The 24,153-nt window shown below is 59.6% G+C and overlaps 1 protein-coding gene across 1 annotated transcript; it reads left to right on the forward strand.

Annotated features, from left to right (window-relative positions):
- The first annotated feature begins 714 nt into the window (after positions 1-714).
- On the forward strand, positions 715-23,633 carry LOC133362933 (serine/threonine-protein kinase PAK 3-like). Its single transcript, XM_061581915.1, is given in 15 exon segments — positions 715-778; positions 4,709-4,809; positions 6,130-6,283; positions 7,930-7,961; positions 9,234-9,338; positions 10,224-10,431; positions 10,434-10,463; positions 15,733-15,796; positions 16,955-17,003; positions 18,343-18,455; positions 18,952-19,069; positions 19,922-20,021; positions 20,804-21,000; positions 21,556-21,693; positions 22,459-23,633. Coding segments are annotated over 13 exon segments (1,392 nt in total). The 5' UTR covers positions 715-778; positions 4,709-4,809; positions 6,130-6,132; the 3' UTR covers positions 22,546-23,633.
- The last annotated feature ends 520 nt before the right edge of the window (positions 23,634-24,153 follow it).

Here is a 24,153-nt window from a genome sequence, read left to right on the forward strand (position 1 = left end):
CTCGCAGGTAGCTAACACGTTTGGGGGAATCTTTGTCTTTGTGCCTGTGTGTGATACACACACACACACCCGTGCATACACACGCACATACACGCACACACGTGCGTACACCTACACTCACGCACACACACACGCACACACACACGCACACACACACGCACACACACGCACACACTTGCGTACACCTGCACTCACGCACACACACGTACACACACGCACACACACACGCACACCCACACGTACACCCACACGTACACCCACACACACACCTACACTCACGCACACGCACACGCACGCACACGCACACACACACACGTACACACACACACACGTACACACACACACGTACACGCACGCACACACGCACACACACACGTACACACACACGCACACACACGTACACACACGTACACACACACACGTACACACACACACACCTACACTCACGCACACGCACACACACACACGTACACACACACACACGTACACGTACACACACACACACACCTACACTCACGCACACACACACACACGTACACACACTACACACACACGTACACACACGTACGCACACGCGTGCCCCTGCAGGCGCGTGTGAAGGATGTCGGACAACGGGGAGCGGAGACAAGCCGCCGGCGCCGCGATGCGCATGACGAGCACCATCTTGGGCAGCAAGGAGGCGCCGGCGCCGCACCATGGCTCCAAGCCGCTGCCCTCGCGCCCCCGACGAGGAAGAAGTCCAAATCGCGCGTCCTCGGCTCCATCTTCGGGGACCGGCGTGAGTGGGGAGTGGGGGGGGGGGGGGTGTGACGCTGTGTGTGTGACGCTGTGTGTGTGTGACGCTGTTGGGCTGTGTGTGTGTGACGCTGTGTGTGTGACGCTGTGTGTGTGTGACGCTGTGTGTGTGTGACGCTGTGTGTGTGTGACGCTGTGTGTGTGACGCTGTGTGTGTGTGACGCTGTGTGTGTGTGACGCTGTGTGTGTGTGACGCTGTGTGTGTGTGACGCTGTGTGTGTGTGACGCTGTGTGTGTGTGACGCTGTGTGTGTGTGACGCTGTGTGTGGTGGTCGCTGTGTGTGTGTGACGCTGTGTGTGTGTGACGCTGTGTGTGTGTGACGCTGTGTGTGTGTGACGCTGTGTGTGTGTGACGCTGTGTGTGTGTGACGCTGTGTGTGTGTGACGCTGTGTGTGTGTGACGCTGTGTGGGTGTGTGACGCTGTGTGTGTGTGACGCTGTGTGTGTGTGACGCTGTGTGTCGCTGTGTGTGTTGCTGTGTGTGTGACGCTGTGTGTGTTGCTGTGTGTGTGACGCTGTGTGTGTGTGTGTGACGCTATGTGTGTGCGATGCTGTGTGTGTGTGTGGGTGTGTGACGCTGTGTGTGCGATGCTGTGTGTGTGTGTGGGTGTGTGACGCTGTGTGTGTGTGTGCGACGCTGTGTGTGTGACGCTGTGTGTGTGTGTGGGTGTGACGCTGTGTGTGTGATGCTGTGTGTGTGACGCTGTGTGTGTGTGACGCTGTGTGTGTGTATGCGACGCTGTGTGTGTGACGCTGTGTGTGTGTGTGGGTGTGACGCTGTGTGTGTGATGCTGTGTGTGTGACGCTGTGTGTGTGTGACGCTGTGTGTGTGACGCTGTGTGTGGGTGTGACGCTGTGTGTGTGATGCTGTGTGTGTGACGCTGTGTGTGTGCGACGCTGTGTGTGTGACGCTGTGTGTGCGACGCTGTGTGCGACGCTGTGTGTGTCGCTGTGTGTGTGTGTGACGCTGTGTGTGGGTGTGTGACGCTGTGTGTCGCTGTATGTGTTGCTGTGTGTGTGACGCTGTGTGTGTGTCGCTGTGTGTGTGTGTGTGTGTGACGCTGTGTGTGTGTGTGACGCTGTGTGTGTGTGACGCTGTGTGTGTGGGTGTGTGATGCTGTGTGTGTGTGTGGGTGTGTGACGCTGTGTGTCGCTGTGTGTGTGACGCTGTGTGTGTGTTTGTGACGCTGTGTGTGTCGCTGTGTGTGTGACGCTGTGTGTGTGTGACGCTGTGTGTGTGTGACGCTGTGTGTGTGTGACGCTGTGTGTGTGTGTGCGACGCTGTGTGTGCGATGCTGTGTCTGTGTGTGGGTGTGTGACGCTGTGTGTGCGACGCTGTGTGTGTGACGCTGTGTGTGTGACGCTGTGTGTGTGACGCTGTGTGTGTGTGACGCAGTGTGTGTGTGACGCTGTGTGTGTGTGTCGCTGTGTGTGTCGCTGTGTGTGTGTGTGTGCGACGCTGTGTGTGTGACGCTGTGTGTGTGTGACGCTGTGTGTGTGTGACGCTGTGTGTGTGTGTGGGTGTGTGACGCTGTGTGTGTGTGTGCGACGCTGTGTGTGTGTGACGCTGTGTGTGTGTGACGCTGTGTGTGTGTGACGCTGTGTGTGTGTGACGCTGTGTGTGTGTGACGCTGTGTGTGTGGGTGTGTGACGCTGTGTGTGTGTGTGCGACGCTGTGTGTGCGACGCTGTGTGTGTGTGACGCTGTGTGTGTGACGCTGTGTGTGTGTGTGTGATGCTGTGTGTGTGTGTGTGATGCTGTGTGTGTGTGACGCTGTGTGTGTGGGTGTGTGCCGCTGTGTGTGTGTGTGCGACGCTGTGTGTGTGTGACTCTGTGTGTGTGACGCTGTGTGTGTGTGACGCTGTGTGTGTGTGACGCTGTGTGTGTGTGACGCTGTGTGTGTGTGACGCTGTGTGTGTGTGGGTGTGTGACGCTGTGTGTGTGTGTGCGACGCTGTGTGTGCGACGCTGTGTGTGTGTGACGCTGTGTGTGTGTGACGCTGTGTGTGTGTGACGCTGTGTGTGTGTGTGTGTGACGCTGTGTGTGACGCTGTGTGTGTGTGTGGGTGTGTGACGCTGTGTGTGTGTGTGCGACGCTGTGTGTGTGACGCTGTGTGTGTCGCTGTGTGTGTGTGTGTGAGACGCTGTGTGTGTGGGTGTGTGACGCTGTGTGTCGCTGTGTGTGTTGCTGTGTGTGTGACGCTGTGTGTGTGTTTGTGACGCTGTGTGTGTGTCGCTGTGTGTGTGTGACGCTGTGTGTGTGCGACGCTGTGTGTGCGACGCTGTGTGTGTCGCTGTGTGTGTGACGCTGTGTGTGTGGGTGTGTGACGCTGTGTGTGTGTGTGGGTGTGTGACGCTGTGTGTCGCTGTGTGTGTTGCTGTGTGTGTGACGCTGTGTGTGTGTTTGTGTCGCTGTGTGTGTGTGACGCTGTGTGTGTGTGTGCGACGCTGTGTGTGTGACGCTGTGTGTGTCGCTGTGTGTGTCGCTGTGTGTGCGAGACGCTGTGTGTGTGGGTGTGTGACGCTGTGTGTGTGTGTGGGTGTGTGACGCTGTGTGTCGCTGTGTGTGTTGCTGTGTGTGTGACGCTGTGTGTGTGTTTGTGACGCTGTGTGTGTGTCGCTGTGTGTGTGTGTGCGACGCTGTGTGTGTGACGCTGTGTGTGTCGCTGTGTGTGTGTGTGAGACGCTGTGTGTGTGGGTGTGTGACGCTGTGTGTCGCTGTGTGTGTGACGCTGTGTGTGTGTGTGACGCTGTGTGTGTGACCCTGTGTGTGTGTGTGACGCTGTGTGTGTGTGTGACGCTGTGTGTGTGTGTGACGCTGTGTGTGTGTGTGACGCTGTGTGTGTGTGACGCTGTGTGTGTGTGTGTGACGCTGTGTGTGTGACGCTGTGTGTGTGTGTCGCTGTGTGTGTGTGTGACGCTGTGTGTGTTTGTGACGCTGTGTGTGTGTGTGTGACGCTGGGTGTGTGTTTGTGTCGCTGTGTGTGTGACGCTGTGTGTGTGACGCTGTGTGTGTGTGACGCTGTGTGTGTGTGTGACGCTGTGTGTGTGTGTGACGCTGTGTGTGTGTGTGACGCTGTGTGTGTGTGTGACGCTGTGTGTGTGACGCTGTGTGTGTGACGCTGTGTGTGTGACGCTGTGTGTGTGTGACGCTGTGTGTGTGTGTGACGCTGTGTGGGTGTGTGACGCTGTGTGTGTGACGCTGTGTGGGTGTGTGACGCTGTGTGGTGTGGTGACGCTGTGTGTGTGTGTGTGACGCTGTGTGTGTGTGTGCGACGCTGTGTGTGTGTGCGACGCTGTGTGTGTGTGCGACGCTGTGTGTGTTGTGCGACGCTGTGTGTGTGTGCGACGCTGTGTGTGACCTGTGTGTGTGACGCTGTGTGTGTGTGACGCTGTGTGTGTGTGTGACGCTGTGTGTGTGTGTGACGCTGTGTGTGTGACGCTGTGTGTGTGACGCTGTGTGTGTGTGTGTGACGCTGTGTGTGTGACGCTGTGTGTGTGACGCTGTGTGTGTGACGCTGTGTGTGACGCTGTGTGTGTGACGCTGTGTGTGTGACGCTGTGTGTGTGTGTGATGCTGTGTGTGTGTGTGACGCTGTGTGTGTGACGCTGTGTGTGTGACGCTGTGTGTGTGACGCTGTGTGTGTGACGCTGTGTGTGTGACGCTGTGTGTGTGACGCTGTGTGTGTGACGCTGTGTGTGTGTGTGACGCTGTGTGTGTGTGTGACGCTGTGTGTTGACGCTGTGTGTGTGACGCTGTTGTGTGTGACGCTGTGTGTGTGTGTAAGGCGCTGTGTGTGTGACGCTGTGTGTGTGTGACGCTGTGTGTGTGTGACGCTGTGTGTGTGACGCTGTGTGTGTGTGTAAGGCTGTGTGTGTGTGACGCTGTGTGTGTGACGCTGTGTGTGTGCGTAGCCAACAAGAAGAAAGAGAAGGAGCGCCCCGAGATTTCGCTGCCCTCCGACTTTGAGCACACGGTGCACGTCGGCTTTGATGCCGTCACGGGGGAGTTCACGGTAACCGCTCACCACCACCGCACTCACCACCACCTCACCACCGCACTTACCATCACCACACTCACCACCACCGCACTCACCACCATCTCACCACCGCACTCACCATCACCACACTCACCACCTCCACGCTCACCACCACCGCACTCACCACCACCGCACTCACCACCTCCGCGGTCACCACCTCCACGCTCACCACCTTCACGCTCACCACCACCGCGCTCACCACCACCACGCTCACCACCACCGCACTCACCACCACCGCACTCACCACCACCGCCAGCCGCTTCACCACCACCACGTTTACCACCAACACCACCCCTACAACTCTCACCTACACCACCCTTACCACCAACACAACACTTACCACCACCACGTTTACCACCACCACGTTGCTCTACGTGCGTGTGTGCACACATGCATGTACGCGTGCGTGCCTGCATGTGTGTACGCTCGTGCCTGTGCGTGCATGTCCGCATGTGGTGTGCACGTGCCTGTGTCTGCCTGTACTGGCGTGTATGTCCGTGCCTGTACTCGTGCGTGCCTGTACGTACCTGCAGATGTACGTGCCTGTACATCTGCGTGTGCGTGTCCGTGTGTGCCCGTGCGTGTGCCTGTACACGTGCGTGTCCGTGCGTGCGTCTGTACACGTGCGTGTCCGTGCGTGCGACTGTACGCGTGCGTGTCCGTGCGTGCGTCTGTACACGTGCGTGTCCGTGCGTGCGACTGTACGCGTGCGTGTCCGTGCGTGCGTCTGTACACGTGCGTGTCCATGCGTGCGACTGTACGCGTGCGTGTCCGTGCGTGCGTCTGTACACGTGCGTGTCCGTGCGTGCATCTGTACGCGTGCGTGTCCGTGCGTGCGACTGTACGCGTGCGTGTCCGTGCGTGCGTCTGTACACGTGCGTGTCCGTGCGTGCGACTGTACGCGTGCGTGTCCGTGCGTGCGACTGTACGCGTGCGTGTCCGTGCGTGCGACTGTACGCGTGCGTGTCCGTGCGTGCGACTGTACGCGTGCGTGTCCGTGCGTGCGTCTGTACGCGTGCGTGTCCGTGCGTGCGTCTGTACGCGTGCGTGTCCGTGCGTGCGTCTGTACGCGTGCGTGTCCGTGCGTGCGTCTGTACGCGTGCGTGTCCGTGCGTGCGACTGTACGCGTGCGTGTCCGTGCGTGCGTCTGTACGCGTGCGTGTCCGTGCGTGCGTCTGTACGCGTGCGTGTCCGTGCGTGCGTCTGTACGCGTGCGTGTCCGTGCGTGCGACTGTACGCGTGCGTGTCCGTGCGACTGTACGCGTGCGTGCCCGTGCGTGCGTCTGCGGGGAGCAGGGGATGCCCGAGCAATGGCTGCGCCTCCTGTCGACGTCCAACATCAGCAAGTCGGAGCAGAAGAAGAACCCGCAGGCCGTGCTGGACGTGCTCAAGTTCTACGACTCCAAGGAGAGCGTCAACCAGAAGTACATGAGCTTCACGCCCGTCCTGGGTGAGCGCCCCGTCGCGTCCCCGCACGCCCGCGAGCTTAGTGGTCGAGGCAAGGCTGGGAGTGTAGCGCCAATGACGCGGTGAGGGCGGGGGGGCGGGTCTCGTGACACCGTGCACGCGGAGGAGCGGAGTCTTGCTTCTTCACGTTTGAGAAGCGGCCGCCACCTTTGTTGCGTGCGTGTGTTGTTGTTGAGTGTCTCGAGTTGGTGGTCGAGGCAAGGCTGGGAGCGTTGTGGTGCTTGCGGTGGCAGTCCTGGTGGTGGTGGAGGTGATAGTGGTGACACGAGCAGTGGTGGTGGTTATAGTGGTGACAGTGGTGGTGACAGTGGTGGTGGAGGTTATAGTGGTGACAGTGGTGGTGACAGTGGTGGTGGTGGTTATAGTGGTGACAGTGGTGGTGACAGTGGTGGTGGTGGTTATAGTGGTGACAGTGGTGGTGACAGTGGTGGTGGTGGTTATAGTGGTGACAGTGGTGGTGACAGTGGTGGTGGTGGTTATAGTGGTGACAGTGGTGGTGACAGTGGTGGTGGAGGTTATAGTGGTGACAGTGGTGGTGACAGTGGTGGTGGTGGTTATACTGGTAGGAACCTCCTGGTTACACCAGCCCACAGGGGATTATTGTGGGAGGGGTGGGGCTGGGTGGAGAGGGGAGGGGCTGGGTGGGAAGGGTGGGGAGGGGCTGGATGGGTTGGGGAGGGTGGAGAGGGGCTGGGTGGGGGGTGGGAGGGGTGGGGCTGGGTGGGGAGGGGCTGGTCACCCCGTGGTGCCCTTATAAAAACTCAACGTTTCACCTACTCACGCCGGCTTGTGCCCGCCCTCACAGTCGGGCATATTTGCGGAATACACCACGCCGCCGTTGACCCTGCAGGCCATTGACCGAGCAACCCGACGTTCCTACCAGCTCCCTCCGCAGGAATGTGTTTGTGGTGGCAGTGGTGGTGGTGGTTATAGTGGTGACACTAGCAGTGGTGGTGGTGGTTATAGTGGTGACAGTAGCAGTGGTGGTGGTGGTTATAGTGGTGACAGTAGCAGTGGTGGTGGTGGTTATAGTGGTGACACTAGCAGTGGTGGTTATAGTGGTGACACTAGCAGTGGTGGTTATAGTGGTGACACTAGCAGTGGTGGTTATAGTGGTGACACTAGCAGTGGTGGTTATAGTGGTGACACTAGCAGTGGTGGTGGTTATAGTGGTGAAGGTGGTGTTGGTTATCGTGGTGACAATGAGGAGCGGTGGTGCAGCGGTGAGCACTGTGCTGTGCTACGAACTCGGCAGCCACCCGAGTTGGACTCCCGCTCACCACCACCACCACCAGGGATAGCGATGATCTCAACCGGTCCTGGGCCTCCCCTAGTTCGACTCAGCCTCAAACGAGTACCCGCTGTAGCGGCGTGCGGTAAACATCGCCACTGGGGAGACAAAGGCTGCCGGGCCTGGTGCTGTCATCCCACCCAGCCCCTCGTGTGCCACCGTGCCGGCATTCGTAGCTGCTGCTCGCGCTCAGCACTTGCCCCAACGGTCTGTGAAGGTTACACGGGGGCTATTTGTCTTTGTGGCGGTGACGGTGGCAGTCCTGGCGGTGGCGATGGTGGTTTGTAAGAACGTTCGGACGCATCGATGACATTCGGTTTTTCGTTTTTATTTCGCAGAAAAAGTTGAAGCTTACACAGGAACCGCACAGGTGAGAGGGGTCTTACCATCATCGGCGAGAAATCATCATCAGCAGCAGCTGCTACAGCTATAAAATCATCATCAGCAGCTGCGACAGCTATAAAATCATCATCAGCAGCTGCTACAGCTATAAAATCAACATCAGCAGCTGCTGCTACAGCTATAAAATCATCATCATCAGCAGCTGCTACAGCTATAAAATCATCATCAGCAGCTGCTACAGCTCTAAAATCATCATCAGCAGCTGCTGCTGCGACAGCTATAAAATCATCATCAGCAGCAGCTGCTACAGCTCTAAAATCATCATCAGTAGCAGCTGCTACAGCTCTAAAATCATCATCAGCAGCTGCTACAGCTCTAAAATCATCATCAGCAGCTGCTACAGCTCTAAAATCATCATCAGCAGCTGCTACAGCTCTAAAATCATCATCAGCAGCTGCTACAGCTCTAAAATCATCATCAGCAGCTGCTACAGCTATAAAATCATCATCAGCAGCTGCTACAGCTATAAAATCATCATCAGCAGCTGCTACAGCTATAAAATCATCATCAGCAGCTGCTACAGCTATAAAATTATCAGCAGCTGCTACAGCTCTAAAATCATCATCAGCAGCAGCGTCATCACCATCATCATCAGCAGCGGCAGCTTTACAACCGCCACGATGCTACCCGCATCGCGTATGAACATCCATCCGTTGGCTGTAAACGTCTTGATACGTCGAGGCCTGCAGAGCTTGGGCGATGGCAAGTAGCCCCGGCTCACCAGCGACCAGCGCTGTCGGTCCGTGGGTTCTGGGCGTTTGTGAGAAGGCGAGGGGTGGCTAGTACCGACGGGGACGACGCTGTGTGTCGTCATCGTCGTCGTCGTCGTCGTCGTCATCAACAAGACGATCATCCCCGTGGCTCCCGCGTGCACGCACGGCTCTCTGTGCGGCGAGCGCTGGATTGTGGCGGCGAGCGCTACGCCGCCCTACAAACCTGGCCACGACTCGAGTTCGATTCCCGCTCACGGCCACCACCACCACCAACCACCACACGGGTGCGATGGCGATTATCCGAACCGGTCCTGGGCCTCCCCTAGGTCGACTCGGCCTAAACGAGTAGCTGTGCGCGTCGTGTAGCAAACGTCGTCACTGGGGAGAGAGCGAGAAACAAAGTTGGCCGCCCCCCCCCCCCCCCCCCCCCCCCGTGTGCCGTGCCGGCGTTCGTAGACGCTGGTCGCTAACGGCACTTGCCCCAACAGTCTGTCGAGGCTACACGGGGAACCTTTGTCTTTGTGCAGGTGACGAAGGTGGACGTGGGGTGTGCGGAGGCCGAAGAGGATGACGATGACGACGACGCCTCGCCGCCTCCGATCGTCGCTCCGAGACCAGAGCACACCAAGTCGGTACGTCTCGCTCACAAACACACCACAACCAGCGCCACCAAGCGCCTGTGCCAGGCTAGGTGCACGTTGAGGCCACGTGAAGGTCATGGGACAGACCCGGGTGCCGTGGATTGACAGATGAGTGGCCGACGCACCACCTGTGCCCCCCCACTGTGTCAACCCATAGAGACACACCCATACCAATACTCGCCATTCGCCACCGAGTGACGGTGACGTCGCCACGGCACCTGTGCCAGGCCAGATGCACTTTTCGGCTACGTGAAGTGTCGAAGCCTCGCTGACAGCAGGTCACGGGACAGACCCTGCAGGTGCCATGGGTTGGCTGACTGAGATGACCGGTAGATGCACCACCAGCTGTACCCCCCACTGTTTATCTGCCTGGCGCCTCCGCTCGTTGTTGTGAGCGTCGCTCCTCCGCCCTCTGCTGTTGCTGGAAGGCGACTGCCTCCAGCTGCCCAGTAGTAGCAGCAGCAGCGTCCTTCACGAGCCTCCTCCTCACACCAACACCAACACCCCGCGCCATTCGCCACCGAGTGACGGTGACGTCGCCACGGCGCCTGTGCCAGGCCAGGTGCACGTTGAGGCCATCGAAGCCTTTCGGGCCCCAGGTGCCGTACGGGCTGGCCGCCGTGCCAGGCTACTACGTGCAGGAGGAGGAGGGGGTCACGGGACTGACCCAGGTGCCGCGGGTTGACCGACCGAGATGCGGACGCGGTCACGGGGCGCAGGAGACGGCGGTGCAGGGGGAGGGGGGGTGGGGAGAGTGTTTCTCCCCTTCGCTCGTGGGGGTCTCCCCCACGGTTGCTCGGGTTGACACCCCGCACGCCATGACGGCTGCTCCACGCGATGACGGTTGCTCCACGCGATGATGACGGCTGCGTGCAGATGTACACGCGCTCCGTCATCGAGCCCCTGCGGCCACCCCAGCCGGCCAAGGACGGCGTCGGCGTCGGAGGGGGGGTCCCGTCCCCGGGGGGCCCCCCACCCCACCACGGCGGGGAGGCCGGCTCGGGGGGGACCCCCCACAAGGGGACCGCCGACAAGCCGGGGCCCGACGGCGGCGTCGCGGGCGACAAGAGCAAGAAGAAGGCCAAGATTCGGACGACGAGATCCTTGAGAAGCTTCGTACGCCACCACCACCACTACACACAGCACAACCACCACCACCACCACCACCACCACACACAGCACAACCACCACCACTACACACAGCACACCACCACCACTACACACAGCACAACCACCACCACTACACACAGCACACACCACCACACCACTACACAGCACAACCACCACCACTACACACAGCACAACCACCACCACTACACACAGCACAACCACCACTACAACAGCACAACCACCACTACACACAGCACAACCACCACCACGCACACACCACCACACCACTACACACAGCACAACCACCACCACCACCACCACTACACACAGCAAACACCACCACCACACCACTACACACAGCACAACCACCACCACCACTACACAGCACAACACCACACACCACTACACACAGCACAACCCCACCACTACACACAGCACAACCACCACCACACCACTACACACAGCACAACCACCACCACCACTACACAGCACAACCACCACCCCACCACCCACTACACACAGCACAACCACCACCACAACAACCACCACCACCACCACACAACAGCACAACCACCCCACCACTACACACAGCACAACCACCACCACCACCACTACACACAGCACAACCACCACCACCCCAACTACACAAGCACAACCACCACCACCACCACTACACCAGCACAACCACCACCACTACACACAGCACAACACCACCACCACTACACACAGCACACCACCACCACCCCACCACTACACACAGCACAACCACCACCACCACTACACACAGCACAACCACCACCACCACTACACACAGCACAACCACCAACACTACACACAGCACAACCACCACCACCACCACTACACACAGCACAACCACCACCACCACCACCACTACACACAGCACAACCACCACCACCACCACCACTACACACAGCACAACCACCACCACCACCACCACTACACACAGCACAACCACCACCGCCACCACCACTACACACAGCACAACCACCACCACCACCACCACTACACACAGCACAACCACCACCACCATCACACCACCGCACCACACACAGCACAACCACCACCACCACCCACCACTACACACAGCACACCACCACCACCACCACTACACACAGCACAACCACCACCACCACCACTACACACAGCACAACCACCACCACTACACACAGCACAACCACCACCACCACCACTACACACAGCACAACCACCACCACCACTACACACAGCACAACCACCACCACCACTACACACAGCACAACCACCACCACTACACACAGCACAACCACCACCACCACCACCACTACACACAGCACAACCACCACCACTACACACAGCACAACCACCACCACCACCACTACACACAGCACAACCACCACCACCACCACCACTACACACAGCACAACCACCACCACCACCACCACTACACACAGCACAACCACCACCACCACCACCACTACACACAGCACAACCACCACCACCACCACTACACACAGCACAACCACCACCACCATCACACCACCGCACCACACACAGCACAACCACCACCACCACCACCACTACACACAGCACAACCACCACCACCACCACTACACACAGCACAACCACCACCACCACGCTACACCACCACCACCACGCTATACCACCACCACCACGCTACACCACCACCACCACCACCACGCTACACCACCACCACCACACACAGCACAACCACCACCACCACTACACACAGCACAACCACCACCACCACTACACACAGCACAACCACCACCACCATCACACCACCACCACGCACCACTACACCACCACCACCACTACACACAGCACAACCACCACCACCACCACACCACCGCACCACACACAGCACAACCACCACCACCACCACCACTACACACAGCACAACCACACCACCACCACACACCACACCACACACAGCACAACCACCACCACCACCACCACTACACACAGCACAACCACCACCACCACCACGCACCACCACCACCACACACGCACAACCACCACCACTACACACAGCACAACCACCACCACCACCACACACAGCACAACCACCACCACCACCACCACTACACACAGCACCCACCACCACCACCACCATACACACAGCACAACCACCACCACCACCACACTACACACAGCACAACCACCACCACCACTACACACAGCACAACACCACACACTACCACACACAACCACCACACCACTACACACAGCACAACCACCACCACCGCACCACACACAGCACAACCACCACCACCACTACACACAGCACAACCACCACCACCATCACACCACCACCACTACACACAGCACAACCACCACCACTACACACAGCACAACCACCACCACCATCACGCCACCACCACTACACACAGCACAACCACCACCACCACCACCACTACACACAGCACAACCACCACCACCACTACACACAGCACAACCACCACCACCACTACACACAGCACAACCACCACCACCACGCACGGCACGCTACACCACCACCACCACCACTACACACAGCACAACCACCACCACCACGCACGGCACGCTACACCACCACCACCACCACCACTACACACAGCACAACCACCACCACCACCACCACTACACACAGCACAACCACCACCACCACGCACGGCACGCTACACCACCACCACCACTACACACAGCACAACCACCACCACCACCACTACACACAGCACAACCACCACCACCACTACACACAGCACAACCACCACCACCACCACTGCACACAGCACAACCACCACCACTACACACCAGCACAACCACCACCACTACACACAGCACAACCACCACCACCACCACACACAGCACAACCACCACCACCACCACCACTACACACAGCAACAACCACCACCACCACCACTGCACACAGCACAACCACCACCACCACCACCACTACACACAGCACAACCACCACCACTATCACACCACCCGCACCACACACAGCACAACCACCACCACCACCACCACTACACACAGCACAACCACCACCACCACCACACCACCGCACCACACACAGCACAACCACCACCACCACTACACACAGCACAACCACCACCACCACCACCACTACACACAGCACAACCACCACCACCACTACACACAGCACAACCACCACCACCACCACCACTACACACAGCACAACCACCACCACCACTACACACAGCACAACCACCACCACCACCACTACACACAGCACCACCACCACCACCACCACTACACACAGCACAACCACCACCACCACCCCACTACACACAGCACAACCACCACCACCACCACCACTACACACAGCACAACCACCACCACCACCACCACTACACACAGCACAACCACCACCACCACCACCACTACACACAGCACAACCACCACACCACCACCACTACACACAGCACAACCACCACCACCATCACCACCACCGCACACACACAGCCAACCACCACCACCCCCCACTACACACAGCACAACCACCACCACCACCACCACTACACACAGCACAACCACCACCACCATCACACCACCGCACCACACACAGCACAACCACCACCACCACCACCACCACCACACCACCACACCACACACAGCACAACCACCACCACCACCACCACCACTACACACAGCACAACCACCACCACCACCACCACTACACACAGCACAACCACCACCACCACCACACCACCGCCCACACACAGCACAACCACCACCACCACCACCACTACACACAGCACAACCACCACCACCACCACCACTACACACAGCACAACCACCACCACCACCACCACTACACACAGCACACCCACCACCACCACCACTACACACAGCACAACCACCACCACCACCACTACACACAGCACAACCACCACCACCATCACACCACCGCACCACACACAGCACAACCACCACCACCACCACCACTACACACAGCACAACCACCACCACGCACCACCACCACCACTACACACAGCACAACCACCACCACCACCACCACTACACACAGCACAACCACCACCACCATCACACCACCACCACTACACACAGCACAACCCACCACCACCATCACACCACCACCACTACACACAGCACAACCACCACCACCACTACACACAGCACAACCACCACCACCATCACACCACCACCACTACACACAGCACAACCACCACCACCACCACCACTACACACAGCACAACCACCACCACCATCACACCACCACCGCACCACTACACACCACCACCACCACTACACACAGCACAACCACCACCACCATCACACCACCACCACTACACACAGCACAACCACCACCACCACTACACACAGCACAACCACCACCACCATCACACCACCACCACTACACACAGCACAACCACCACCACCACCACCACTACACACAGCACAACCACCACCACCATCACACCACCACCACCGCACCACTACACACCACCACGTACGTGTGGTGTTTGCGTGTGGTGTGTATGTGGTCTGTGTGTGTCGTGTGCTGTTTGATGTTTGTGTGTGCTGTGTGTGATGTGCCTGTGTGTTCGTGTGTGTGTTTCTGTATGCTGTGTGTGCTGTGTGATGTTTGTGTGCTGTGTGTGATGTTTGTGTGTGCTGCGTGCGTGTGTGCATGTCTGTGTGCTGTGTGTGATGTCTGTGTGTGCTGTGTGCTGCGTGTGCTGTGTGTGATGTCTGTGTGTGCTGCGTGCGTGTGTGCTGTGTGTGCATGTCTGTGTGCTGTGTGTGATGTCTGTGTGTGCATGTGCTGTGTGTTTGTGTGTGATGTTTGTGTGTGCTGCGTGCGTGTGTGTGATGTCTGTGTGTGCTGTGTGTGATGTCTGTGTGTGCTGTGTGCATGTGCTGTGTGTTTGTGTGTGATGTTTGTGTGTGCTGCGTGCGTGTGTGTGATGTCTGTGTGTGCTGTGTGTGATGTCTGTGTGTGCTGTGTGCATGTGCTGTGTGTTTGTGTGTGATGTTTGTGTGTGCTGCGTGCGTGTGTGTGATGTCTGTGTGTGCTGTGTGTGATGTCTGTGTGTGCTGCGTGCGTGTGCTGTGTGTTTGTGTGTGATGTTTGTGTGTGCTGTGTGCTGTGTGTGATGTCTGTGTGTGCTGTGTGCGTGTGCTGTGTGTTTGTGTGTGATGTTTGTGTGTGCTGTGTGCTGTGTGTGATGGTTGTGTGTGCTGTGTGTGATGTCTGTGTGTGCTGTGTGTCTGTGTGTGTGCACAGGCAGCATAGTGAGCGTCGGGGACCCCAAGAAGAAATACGCACGGTTCGAGAAGATCGGACAGGGGTCAGTAAACAACCCCTACCACCACCCATCCCCGACCACTATCCCCTCTACAATAGCCCCTACCCCCACTACCCCCTATCCCCTTTTACATAACCCCTACTCCTATCCCACGTACAATAGGCCCTGAGCCTTCCCTAGGTTGACTCGGCCTGAAATGAGTACCGGGTGCAACGTGCATACAACAGGAATTGGGGAGACAAAGGTGGCTGGGTGTGGTGCTCACCCCCCCAACCTGCTGCTGCTGCTGTCCGCTGCTGCTGCTGCTGTCTGCTGCTGCTGTCTGCTGTCTGCTGCTGCTGTCTGCTGCTGCTGTCTGCTGCTGCTGTCTGCTGCTGCTGTCTGCTGTCTGCTGTCTGCTGCTGCTGTCTGCTGCTGCTGTCTGCTGCTGCTGTCTGCTGCTGCTGTCTGCTGCTGCTGTCTGCTGTCTGCTGCTGCTGTCTGCTGCTGCTGTCTGCTGCTGCTGTCTGCTGCTGTCTGCTGCTGCTGTCTGCTGCTGCTGTCTGCTGCTGCTGCTGTCTGCTGCTGTCTGCTGCTGCTGTCCGCTGCTGCTGTCTGCTGCTGCTGTCTGCTGCTGCTGTTGCTGCTGCTGCTGCTGTCTGCTGCTGCTGTCTGCTGCTGCTGTCTGCTGCTGCTGTCTGCTGCTGCTGTCTGCTGCTGTCTGCTGCTGCTGTCTGCTGTCTGCTGCTGCTGTCTGCTGTCTGCTGCTGCTGTCTGCTGCTGCTGTCTGCTGCTGCTGTCTGCTGTCTGCTGCTGCTGTCTGCTGCTGCTGTCTGCTGCTGCTGTCTGCTGTCTGCTGCTGCTGTCTGCTGCTGCTGTCTGCTGCTGCTGTCTGCTGCTGCTGTCTGCTGCTGCTGTCTGCTGCTGCTGCTGTCTGCTGCTGCTGTCTGCTGCTGCTGTCTGCTGTCTGCGTCTCTCTCTCCGGGTCCTCCCGCATTTACATCCGACGTCACCACGCGCCTCGAGTGTTTGGCCACTGCTATGAACTTGCACGCGATGGTGGTGATGGTGATATCCGCCACGTTGTTGAGCTACACAGCTGAGTGGGCCTGATCTGGCAAGATGGAACATCGTTGAATCGTTGTGCAGCTGCTCGCTAATAGCACTTGACCCCCAACAGTCCGTGTGAGCTGCACGGGGTATTTTGTTTTCTGTGTGCAGTGCATCGGGGACGGTCTACACAGCGTGTGACGTGTCTACGGGACAGGAGGTGAGACAAGACTTCTTAACCTGCTGCTCCTGTGTGTCCGTGTGTTCTGTGTGTGTGTCCGTGTATTCTGTGTGTGTATTCTGTGTGTGTGTCCGTGTGTTCTGTGTATTCTGTGTGTGTGTCCGTGTGTGTGTCCGTGTATTCTGTGTTCACAGTCTCTGTGTGTCCGTGTATGCTGTGTTTCCGTGTGTTCTGTGTCTGTGTATTCGGAGTTTGCGGTTTCTCTCTCCCCGTTGTCGCGTGGAATTGTCCCCGGGTTCTCCGGTTCCCTCCTCACCGTATCTCCGTGTCTCCCCGTGCCTCCCCGTGTCTCCCCGTGTCTCCCCGTGTCTCCCCGTGTCTCCCCGTGTCTCCCCGTGTCTTCGCGTGTCTCCCCGTGCCTCCCCGTGTCTCCCCGTGCCTCCCCGTGTCTCCCCGTGTCTCCCCGTGTCTCCCCGTGTCTCCCCGTGCCTCCCCGTGTCTCCCCGTGTCTCCCCGTGTCTCCCCGTGTCTCCCCGTGTCTCCCCGTGTCTCCCCGTGTCTCCCCGTGTCTCCCCGTGTCTCCCCGTGTGTCCCCGTGCCTCCCCGTGCCTCCCCGTGTCTCCCCGTGCCTCCCCGTGTCTCCCCGTGTCTCCCCGTGCGTCCCTGTGCCTCCCCGTGCCTCCCCGTGCCTCCCCGTGCCTCCCCGTGTGTCCCCGTGTGTCCCCGTGTGTCCCCGTGTGTCCCCGTGTGTCCCCGTGTGTCCCCGTGTGTCCCCGTGTGTCCCCGTGTGTCCCCGTGCCTCCCCGTGCCTCCCCGTGCCTCCCCGTGCCTCCCCGTGTCTCCCCGTGTCTCCCCGTGCGTCCCCGTGCGTCCCCGTGTCTCCCCCGTGCGTTGTTAGTGTTTTTAAAATTGTTTACCGAATGATATAGCTACAAATAAACAGAAGTAGACAAACACAAATATCTCTACTTGACTGTACCGTGCTTACCGCTCCAATCTCGAAGACTCCGCATCATGCGGCGATGTATCCGCGTGCGTTATTGTCACTAAGTTGTGTGTAGTGTATCATGTAGTGTATGTGATATTTAACACTGAACTCAAGCGGAGCCATGCTCACAAGGTGATGGGTTTACAGCCTTTGGGGAGGTTTCCGGCGGGACCGCCGGATCGGCCCGGGACCGCAGCCGGATAACGTTGGAAGCTGCCCGGATATAATTGCGCGGTGCCGGATGATCGATGACCCGCTGTAGTTTTCTCGTAGTTTTCTATCCCCCGGTTCGTCACGGGGGGGGGGAGGGTGGCGTGGGAGAATCGCCGCTGGCTCACGAGGTTGGGGGAGGGACCTTTTTATCTCCTTTGCCTTTTCCCGCTCGGCCAGGTGGCGATCAAGCAGATGAACCTGCAGCAGCAGCCCAAGAAGGAGCTGATCATCAACGAGATCCTGGTGATGCGCGCCAACAAAAACCCCAACGTCGTCAACTACCTGGACAGGTGAGCCGGAAAGGGAAACCAATCACTTCACAGCTCATCGGATTCCGGGTCTCCGCCATGGCTGGCCAATCGCAAGCGGCACTTGCGTTGCGGTTGTCGTTGTTGTGCAGCGGTTGTTGTGGGTGTGGTGGTGGTGGCGGCATTGTGACTGGTACCGTGGTGGGTGAGGAGCCGTGGGTGTGGTGGTTGTGGTGGTTGTGGTGGTGGTGTTGTGAGCGACTGGTTCCGTGGTTACCGTGGTGGTTGTGGTGGTGGTGTTGTGAGCGACTGTGACCGTGGTTACCGTGATGGTTGTAGTGGTGGTGGCGTTGAGCGACTGTGACCGTGGTTACCGTGATGGTTGTAGTGGTGGTGGCGTTGAGCGACTGTGACCGTGGTTACCGTGGTGGTTGTGGTGGTGGTGGCGTTGAGCGACTGTCACCGTGGTTACCGTGGTGGTTGTGGTGGTGGTGGTGGTGGTGGCGTTGAGCGACTGTCACGGTGGGTAACCCCCCAGCTACCTGGTGGGCGAGGAGCTGTGGGTGGTGATGGAGTACCTGGCGGGTGGCTCGCTCACCGACGTCGTCACGGAGACGTGCATGGACGAGGGGCAGATCGCAGCCGTGTGTCGTGAGGTGACGCTCTCACCCCCCCCGGCCACCCAACCACACCCACCGGCCCCACTCGCCCCCCTCACTCACCCCCACCCACTCGTCCCCCCACCCACACCCACCCACTCACCCACTCGCACACACCCCCCCACCCACCCACTCACCCCCCCCACCCACACCCCCACCCACCCACACCCCCACCCACCCACTCACACCCCCCCCCACCCACGCCCCCACACTCGCCCCCCCCACCCACACCCCCCACCCACACCCACCCACTCACCCCCCCCCACCCACACCCCCCCACACCCCCCCCCACTCGCCCCCCCCACTCACACCCCCCCAACTCGCCTGCACCAAGACCACTCTGGCCTACTGCTGCTACTGCTGCTGCTACTGCTGCTGCTGCTGCTACTACTGCTGCTGCTACTACTGCTGCTGCTGCTACTGATACTGCTGCTACTACTGCTGCTGCTACTGATACTGCTGCTACTACTGCTGCTGCTACTGCTGCTGCTGCTACTGCTGCTACTGCTGCTACTACTACTGCTGCTGCTATTGCTGCTGCTACTGCTGCTACTGCTGCTGCTACTACTGCTGCTGCTGCTACTACTGCTGCTGCTGCTACTGATACTGCTGCTACTACTGCTGCTGCTACTGCTGCTACTGCTGCTACTGCTGCTACTACTACTGCTGCTGCTATTGCTGCTGCTATTGCTGCTGCTACTGCTGCTGCTACTGCTGCTGCTGCTACTACTGCTGCTACTGCTGCTGCTACTGCTGGTACTGCTGCTCGCCAGCACGGCTCGTCCCGGCAGTCCGCTAAAGGCCACGTGGGTGGTGCTGGGGCACCTCCGTTTGTGTGCCGACGTGCAGTGCTTACAGGCGCTGGAGTTCCTGCACGCCAACCACGTCATCCACAGGGACATCAAGAGCGACAACGTCCTGCTGGGCATGGACGGCTCCGTCAAACTCAGTGAGACCCGGGGGTGGGAGGGACACACACGGGGACGCACGGAGACGCACGGGGAGACACGGGGAGACATGGGGAACCACGGGGAACCACGGGGACACATGGGGAGACACGGGGACGCACGGGTAGATGCGGGGAGACACGGGGACGCACGGGGAGACATGGGGAGACATGGGGAGACGCGGGGAGACGCGGGGAGACGCGGGGAGACACGGGGACGCACGGGGAGACACGGGGACGCATGGGGAGATGCGGGGAGACACGGGGAGACTCAAGGCACATAGGGACACGGAGACATGGGGACACGGGGACACGATGAGCATAGCTCCTCAGAGATACGGAGCCATGGGGGCGTGGGGTGGAGGAACACGGAGGGCCCATGGCCAGGAGAGGTTGGTGGGACACGGAGACCTCCCCACCAACCACCCTGCCGCCTCCCCACCAACCACCCTGCCGCCTCCCCACCAACCACCCTGCCGCCTCCCCACCAACCACCCTGCCGCCTCCCCACCAACCACCCTGCCGCCTCCCCACCAACCACCCTGCCGCCTCCCCACCAACCACCCTGCCGCCTCCCCACCAACCACCCTGCCGCCTCCCCACCAACCACACTGCCGCCTCCCCACCAACCACCCTGCCGCCTCCCCACCAACCACCCTGCCGCCTCCCCACCAACCACTCTGCCTCCGCTGGCTGCCAGCAGTGAACTCACCCCCCCCCCCTCGTGTCTCTCCCCCCTCCACCCCGTGTCTGCCCCCCCAAATCTCCTCCACCCCCCACCGCAGCGGACTTTGGCTTCTGCGCCCAGATCTCTCCGGAGCAGAGCAAGCGTAGCACCATGGTGGGCACCCCCTACTGGATGGCGCCCGAGGTGGTGACACGCAAGGCCTACGGGCCCAAGGTGGACGTCTGGAGCCTGGGCATCATGGCCATCGAGATGGTGGAGGGGGAGCCGCCCTACCTCAACGAGAACCCGCTCAGGGTGAGTGGGTGGGGCGAGCGGGCGCGTGGGTGAGGCGGGCGCGTGGGCGAGCGAGATGGTGGAGGGGGAGCCGCCATACCTCAATGAGAACCTGCTCAGGATGGCTGAGTGGGTGGGCGGGTGCGGGCGGGTGGGCGGGTGGGTGAGTGGGTGAGAGGCTGGGTTAGTGGGTGGCTGGGATGGTGGGTGGGTGGGTGAGTGGGTGGGAGGCTGGGTTGGTGGGTGGCTGGGTTGGTGGGTGGGTGAGAGGCTGGGTTGGTGGGTGAGTGGATTGGTGAGTGGGTGGGAGACTGGGTGGGTGGGTGAGTGGGTGGGAGGCTGGGTTGGTGGGCGGGCGAGCGGTGAACGTGTACCCAGCGCTGTGCGTGTGTAAACATAATCAGCACAGGCGGCGGGAGGAGAGACAAAGGCGGCCGGGCGCGTGACGCCGTCCCACCCACATCCCCCACGTGCGCCGTGGCGGCCTTCACAGGCGCCGGCACCCCCCACCGACCGTCTCGTTGAAGGCTACGAGAGGCGGTGACCTTTGTGCCGTGTCCGTGCCGTGCCGTGTAGGCCCTGTATCTCATCGCCACCAACGGCACCCCAGAGCTCCAGAATCCGGAGAAGCTGAGTCCCGTGTTCCGCGATTTCCTCAACCGCTGCTTGGAGATGGACGTCGACCAGCGCGGCTCTGCGCGCGACCTCCTGCAGGTGACGCCGGGGCCTCCCCTAGGTCCACTCGGCCTCAAATCAGTTGCCCGGTGGGGTTTGTGTGCAAGGTTAAACAACAAAGGTTGACCGTGGTGTGGGGTTTAACCACAAACCCCTCGTGTGCCACAGTGCCGGCCTTCATAGTTGCTGATAATCGCTAACAGCACTTGCCCCAACAGCCTGTTAGAGGCTATATTGGGGGGGGGGGTCTTTGCCTTCGTCTTGTGGGGGGCGGGGAGCGGTGGGGCAGTGGTTAGCGCTGTGCTACGAACCCGGGCAGAGACCCGAGTTCGATTCCCGCTCACGGCCACCACCAACACCGGTGACGACTTTCTGAACCGGGACCAGGCCTCCTCTAGGTGTCCTCAGCCTCAACTGAGTACCTGGTGCGGTGTGCAGTAAACATCGGCACTAGGGGAGACAAAGGCGGCCGGGCGTGGTGCTGACCACCCACCCCCTCGTGTGCCGTGCCAGCCTTCATAGGTGCTCGCTAACAGCACTTGCCCCAACAGAATGTTAAGGCTATACGGGGGATCTTTGTCTGTTTATGTGTATGTGTCTGTGTATTCATGTCTGTATATTATGAAGGTGTGTATGTGTATTAATGGACCACAGGACAGGTTCCTGTAGGATTGGAAGGACAGTCCGCACCTAGCCTGGCACATGCCCCGTGGTGCCATCACCGTCAATTAGTGGCGAAGGGCGGGTGTTGATATTGGTGTATTAATGTGCGTGTGTGTGTTGTGCGCGCGTGTCTGTGTGCAGCATCCATTTTTGAAGCTGGCCAAGCCCCTGGCCAGCCTTACTCCCCTCATCCTGGCAGCCAAGGATGCCATCAAGAACAATCGCTAGCACAGGCGGTGGCACATGCGCACACACACTGTTACCCATACTCGCACACATGCAGGCCACACACTCATACTCGCACACACACTCACATACACTCATACTCGCACACACACTCATACTCGCACGCAGACACTCATTCATACCCATACCCACCCATACCCACCCATACCCACCCATACCCACCCATACCCACACGCACCCACACCCACATGTAGACACACACTCCTGGCTGCCCGCATGCTCTGACACACACACTCCCTGCACAACACTCAGAAGCACAAGCAGCCATTGTGGGTGTGCACGCACACACACACAGCACAAAGGTGCACAGTGGGGGTTTGGGGTACGTGTGTGTGCGTGCGCGTGAGGGTGTGCGCGCGAGGGTGTGCGTGCGAGGGTGTGCGTGCGTGCAGTTCGCGTGCGTACACATTAGCCGGTCGGTTTGTCAGTGTGTGTACAAGGGCCTGTGTGCGTCTTGTGTGTGTGCAGCTGTGTGTGCACGTGTGAGCAACGTGTGCATTCCGCTGCGTGTGTGGAGCTGTACGAGTGGCTGCAAGTCGCGAACGCTGTACTACTAATTACCCTGAGCCCCCCGCCCCCTTTCGTAGCACCCACCCAGTCTCTGTTCGTCTGTCGTTCACCTCGCCCACGCGTCTCGGGGCGCCGAGAGAGTTAACGGAGCCTCTGGTTCCTGCGTTGTTGTACATTGCCTGTCCCCGGGGGGAGGGGGGGGTGGGGAGTTGGGAGGATTCTCTTTGAGTCGCCGCGTCCTGCGGTGGGCGGGGCGGAGCTCTTGCATCGGATCAAGCAGCATCCAATACTTGGGCGGTGGAGACATTCGCTCGCCGCTCACTCACCCTCTTGCTTGCCCGCTCACTCACCCGCTCACTCACCCTCTTGCTTGCCCGCTCACCCATTCGCTCGCTCACCCGCCGGCTCACCCTCTCGCTTGCCCGCTCACTCACCCTCTTGCTTGCCCGCTCACTCACCCGCTCACTCACCCTCTTGCTTGCCCGCTCACCCATTCGCTCGCTCACCCTCTCGCTTGCCCGCTCACTCACCCTCTTGCTTGCCCGCTCACTCACCCGCCGACTCACCCTCTCGCTTGCCGCTCACTCACCCATTCGCATCGCTTGCCCGCTCACTCACCCTCTTGCTTGCCCGCTCACTCACCCATTTGCTCGCTCACTCACCCTCTTGCTTGCCCGCTCACTCACCCATTTGCTCGCTCACCTGCTCACTCACCCTCTTGCTTGCCCGCTCACTCACCCATTGCTCGCTCACCCGCTCACTCACCCTCTTGCTTGCCCGCTCACTCACCCATTTGCTCGCTCACCTGCTCCATCACCCTCTTGCTGCCCGCTCACTCACCCATTTGCTCGCTCACCTGCTCACTCACCCTCTTGCTTGCCTGCTCACTCACCCCATTCGCTCGCTCACCCTCTCGCTTGCCCGCTCACTCACCCTCTTGCTTGCCCGCTCACTCACCCATTTGCTCACTCGCCTGCTCACTCATCCATTCGCTCGCTCACCCGCTCAACTCACCCATTTGCTCACTCACCTGCTCACTCGCCCATTTGCTCGCTCACCCGCTCACTCACCCTCTCGCTT

Source organism: Lethenteron reissneri, unplaced genomic scaffold (genome assembly GCF_015708825.2).
Source record: "Lethenteron reissneri isolate LAM-NWPU_2019-01 unplaced genomic scaffold, ASM1570882v1 scaffold_1638, whole genome shotgun sequence".
NCBI classification, from domain to species: domain Eukaryota; kingdom Metazoa; phylum Chordata; class Hyperoartia; order Petromyzontiformes; family Petromyzontidae; genus Lethenteron; species Lethenteron reissneri.